At 34.8% G+C, this 5,479-nt stretch overlaps 1 protein-coding gene across 1 annotated transcript; it reads right to left on the bottom strand.

The window, feature by feature from the left end:
* Window positions 1-3,427: 3,427 nt before the first annotated feature.
* LOC107467719 (3-ketoacyl-CoA synthase 19) lies at window positions 3,428-5,061 on the bottom strand. The gene has a single exon (XM_016086888.3). It carries the CDS (start codon window positions 5,000-5,002, stop codon window positions 3,635-3,637), a length of 1,368 nt encoding a protein of 455 aa, XP_015942374.1. The 5' UTR covers window positions 5,003-5,061; the 3' UTR covers window positions 3,428-3,634.
* Between the last annotated feature and the right edge of the window lie 418 nt (window positions 5,062-5,479).

Raw genomic sequence — 5,479 nt, 5'->3', positions numbered from 1 at the left:
CATTTTCCGGTTTTCCCCTCTTCTTTTCTTTCCTTTATTTATTTATTATTTTTAACTTTTTTTTCTCTTTGTCGCTATGTTCTTTTTTTTTGGGTCAGAGTGTCGCTCTGTCTAAAGCTAAGGCTATTACTGCACGTGGGCCTCGGTCCGGCCCAATATTTGAATATGAAAAATTTTAGAAAATTAACAATAACATAATGTCTCTTTGTCACTCAAAAGTCTCGGTCTCACATGTTGTAATCGATTGAAAAAATTTCCTAGCTACTACTATAAGTGTGGATAAGTGTGTCAGTATGTCGTGATATATAGGATTAAGAGTTGTTTAATTTTGTCGCTACTATAAGTGTGGATAAGTGTAAGAGTTGTTTAATTTATCTGACAAAAAAATAATTATAGCATAAACTGACTTAGTAAGCTTTTTTTAATTTCTAATTTTAAAATTTAAAAAAATAGAGATAGTGAAGAGTTAAAATTAGTTAACTCATTCTGTTTTTCCGGTAATTAAACTTGACAGTTGACTTTAACTAAAAAAACTTGACAGTTGACTACTAAAAAGAAAAAATTTAAATATTAAAAAATAATAAATAATTATTTTATTTTATTTAAAAAATTCAGAGTAATTCCTACTTCCGAACAATAAAAACGAACACAATGTGATCGTTTATATATAGAAATTTAATTTTGATGATATGTTAATATAAAATCGTTTTATATGTATATTTAATTACATAATACTACATAAAAAAAATAATTATCTTTTAATTATATTAATTATGTAAATATAAATGATTATCCAAAAAAATAATGATGATTGTATAACTGAATAAAATATTTTAGATTTTAATTTTTTAAAGTTTGAATTTTATTATAGAAAATAAAGTATAATCTTCTACCGTTAAACAGTTTTTTTTTGTATTTATTTTTTATCTCACCTATAAAATAAATTATGAAAGATCATACTTTTCAGATCTAAATTCAAATATTTTACACTGCTAATACGTCAAAATTAAACTCTATATATATATTCTTAGAAATTGTACCTTCAACGATCATCCTTATTCCTTGATGGTTGCTAGACTGCCTAGACATACATATTATTGGTCCATGCAAATTATATTTTAAGTCCTCAAGGCTCTGTTTGTTTGCTGTCTTAATCAGCAATGGACACAAACACAAAGACACAACAGCACATAGACATAAATATACACAAAATTTTTATCTTGTTTGGCAACATTATACATAAGTACACTGGTATACACAAATTTATCAAAATGACAAATTTATCCTCACTAATAACGCCAATGTATCCACAACTACCACCATTCATAGCCACCATCACCATCTACTACTACTATCCACAGTCATCATCACCATTTACTACCACCATCACTATCATTACCAAATTTATCATCTTCATCATCATCTAATTATCAAAAGTTCACTGATAAATTTTTTAATAATCACTATTTATCTCAAAAAAATAAAAAGAAAAAAGACAGGAAAGACAAAGGCAATAATCACAGTAACCATAACCAAAATAAAAAAAAAACACAGGAGAATGAAAGAGATGAGGGAGAGGGTGAGAAAAGGAGCAGAGAAATGTGCTACAATTTTCTGGGTCACGAGCATTGGATGGCGACACAGATTTGCTGTGTCGAAACGGTTGAACGATGCTACGACTCGCTGTGGGTTGGACGGTGCTGTGACGCTGTCGCGAGAAATGGACAGCAAAGACGACAGATCTATACAAGTGGCGACAGTGATGTAAAGGCGGCACAGATCTGAGAAAGGCAACGACAGAAAAGCGCGGAAGAGACACAAATTTAAGAATGCAAGAAAGAAGAGTGCGGCGATGGAGATAAAGGACCATCGGAGGGTGGAGGCATGGCGGCGGCGGCGGCGACGGGATCTATGGCAGAGGAGAAGAATATAAGAGAGCTAGAAGACTGACGGAGAAAGGAGAGGGAGTAGAGAAAGGGGTTAGGATAGGGTTGAGGTAGGGATAAGGCTGAAATTTTTAAAATTAACTAGGGATAGAAGTGAAAAAAGTTGTGTCTCATAAGTTGTGTCTCAGCAAACATGTATTCCGTGTGTATCTATGTACCACCGTGTCCATTCGTGTCTATTCAAAAATTGTGTCTCAGCAAACAAACAGTGGACGTGTATCACCGTGTCTATGTATCAGGATACATGTCTAAGCAAACAAACGCAGCCCAATTGCACATTACACAACGTGCATGCCCCACTTTGTTGTGTTTTCAAACTTGTGATCATGAACCTAACCTGTGAGTCTCTCTTTGGGAAGTTTTTTTTTTTCTTTCTTTATGTTGGGTACATTTCTGTATATAGTCCTTGATATTTCGTCTAAAACAAATTTAAAAACAAAACTATATATAGTATACATTGACATTTTATAAATATATATATTTAGGCAAATGCCTATACAGGACATCAATCAAGCGGTGTACGTACATGGACATAGTACAATAGATTAATTTATTTCGCCTCTAAAATATGTAGTTAGTTGGGGTTTTAATTCACTCCAACTATAATAATGAAATATATTAGCCATTTATCCTTTTAATAGAAATATATATGTTTTAAGGGCATTAAATTAAAATGGGTGATAGTGGTAGCAAGTAGCGATCGTACGTGGGCCCACAGATTCTACATGAGATAATTATAGTGCCATTCATAGCCATGCATAACCCAGTGAATCACCAATAATAATCTATCTTCATTCATATTAATTGATTGGGCTAACAAATACATAGAAGTAGAAGCTATTAGATGCTATTTTATATCTTTCCCGGGCCACCCTCTTTTTTTAATTAAGTGGTGACACATGTTTGTGATAATGCACAGTTGAAGTAGTTCTAAACCAATTAATTCGACTATATATACATATGATGCGTAATTATATTGGTCACATTCTGATGCCGAATCTATTCCATAAGATCTTCGAATAGCCATAGGCACATAATAATAGTAATAATAAAAACGAATAACAAAAAAGAAAGCTCCAATAAATGTGCCAATAGGGACATGCAGCCTTAATTACCTTTCTTGACTTAGCTTCTTTTTGTATTGTATATTTCTTCGTCAATTCATAGGGCCACCACGAAAATAATGTAAATGTGAATGAAAATTTATTGAGAGTTTCTATTGATCTTTTTTCCTGTGGGTAGTAGCAAAGTACGTACGTAACCCATTAATGCTTTTACCATTCTTTGGTAAAGCCGTAAAGGCAGTAATATATATACTGCGTGCGCCTCATCATGCTTGTATCGTCTTTTATTTCTTACCAATGATTTTTAATGTGAGAAATTAAAATATATAAAATAAGAGATGTACACAAAAATAATATATATCATTCTACTTGCTTTCCCTTTAATTTGATGACCAACAATTACATATATATATATAATAATAATAAAACTGTATGTTTAGTAAAAAAAAAAACTACTCACATCAAAATATTTTTTCACGTAAAAATAATAGTAAAGAATCATTAGATGGATTAACATGTGCCATCTTTAAATTCTTAATGATCGTCTTTACACGAATTTATATTTTTACATGAACAGAAACTTATTTGAATAATCAATAATTAAGCGACATTAATTAATGGTGTTTATCCCAAAGAAAACTTGGTATAATCGAACCTAACAAAGCTAAGATCCTCATCGTTGATCCAATTGTACTTGTCCTTGAAAGGGTTGGCGAGAGAAGCAGGAGGATAAGAATCAATGGAGTCCTTCCACACATTCTGATCCGATAAATCTTTCATAACTTCCCAAACGCAGTTATTACACTTGAAACCAGCACCAAGACTTATCATCAATATTCTATCTCCCTTCTTCAACCTCTTCTTCGCTTCCATGTACCCAAGAACGTACCACAATCCACCGGCCGACGTGTTCCCCCACCGGTGCAGCGCCATCCTCGCCGGCTCAAGGTCATACTCATTCAGCCTCATTCCTTTCCCAACGCCGTCGATAACCGCTCTCCCTCCGGGGTGCACGCAAAAATGCTCTATCCCCGCCTTGAAATTCAACCCTCCACCGCCAAGAACGTTGTTCATCAAGCTTCCCTTCTTCGTCTTATTCTTGTTTCCGAGAAGAATCTCGAAGACTCTCAAGGTTTCGCCTTTCTTGATGCTTTTACGAACACAAACCAGGAAGAATCTGACTCGTTCCCAGAGAGGGAGAATCTTTGGCGCCATTTCTTGGAGGTTAACGGTCAACGCCTGAGCTGCTGACTTGACCAGACTCTTGGTTAACCGGAAACCGGAGTGGCCTTGCTCGTCTTCTACCTGTATGCAGCAACTGTAAGCTTCGTCGTCTGCACCGTACTGTGTTCTCTGCATGTGCTTGAGTTTGAGGATTGCGCGGTTCTTCATGCTTGGTTTGTTAGTGAAGAGCATTGAGATGGAGTTGGTGTAAGACTTAAAGATCTGTTGCACTAAATCAATCGCAACCACGCTCGCACTGCACCCCATTCCAGAGAGATTGAAGCTCTTAACATTCTCTCGCATCTTGTAGCGGTTGACGATTCTGGAGGTGAGGGAAGGCGAGGGGGAGAACAAGGAGACGTTGACGACGAGAACGTCGACGTCGGAGGGAGAGATTCCGGTGTTTTTGAAGAGGTTATCGAGGGTTTGGAACATGATCTCGTCGATCTCGTCGTGAATGTCTTTGAGAGTGGGGCATTCTTCTCTGCCGTCGAGAACGATTCGTGGGCAGTAAGTGTTCTCGCCGATGCCGGAGTTGACGATGGTTTTGAGGAGGAATCGGTACTCCTCTAAGCCAAGGTTTCTGTTGCGCATCACGATTCTTGTGCAGGAATCTGTGTCGAGTTTTGTGTCCTCTGGTGGCATGAAGCATTCATAGGCCAGCATGTAACATGATTTCCCTCTTCGATTGATAATGAGTAACTTGGAGAGGACATAGATTGAATACAACATTGGAAGGGAGAGGCATAAGATGAGAAGAACATCCATGGCTGCTCAAAAAGGAACAATGAACAGTGGTGTTCTTTTCTTTATTTTTATGTATCTGTGTGTTTTCAAGGTGCAAGACTGCTACCTCTATATATAATAATAACAACATGCAAACAATTTTTAGATCATCTTCTTGCAAATTATATTTTTTAAAAATAAATTAAACAATGTATTTAAATATAAAATAATTTTTTTTTATAATTATTTTTATATGAAATTAAGAATTTTGAGATAATTTAATGTGTTAGACTAAATTATCATCTAATAATTCTCACTTATCAACTTCATATGAATACAACTACATATAATTATTTATAATTATGTTTTACTTATTTATTGATGGAAAAGTATAAGGAGTCAATGGAATACTTGTACAATGTATACAATGGAGATTTATGGAGTATTAAAGATATAATCATTAATGTTACTTTTTTCTATCGACTTAAACTTTTAGGATGAGTGGTATCATGACATGAT

The sequence above is a fragment of the Arachis duranensis genome, chromosome 9, assembly GCF_000817695.3.
Source record: "Arachis duranensis cultivar V14167 chromosome 9, aradu.V14167.gnm2.J7QH, whole genome shotgun sequence".
NCBI classification, from domain to species: Eukaryota; Viridiplantae; Streptophyta; class Magnoliopsida; order Fabales; family Fabaceae; genus Arachis; species Arachis duranensis.
The sequence above is the reverse complement of the archived record's forward strand: the minus strand, read 5'-3'. Positions and strand labels throughout refer to the sequence as shown.

Bases quoted from the DNA above. Each gene is read 5' to 3' on its own strand.
- LOC107467719 (XM_016086888.3), bottom strand. From the start codon at position 5,002: ATGGATGTTCTTCTCATCTTATGCCTCTCCCTTCCAATGTTGTATTCA.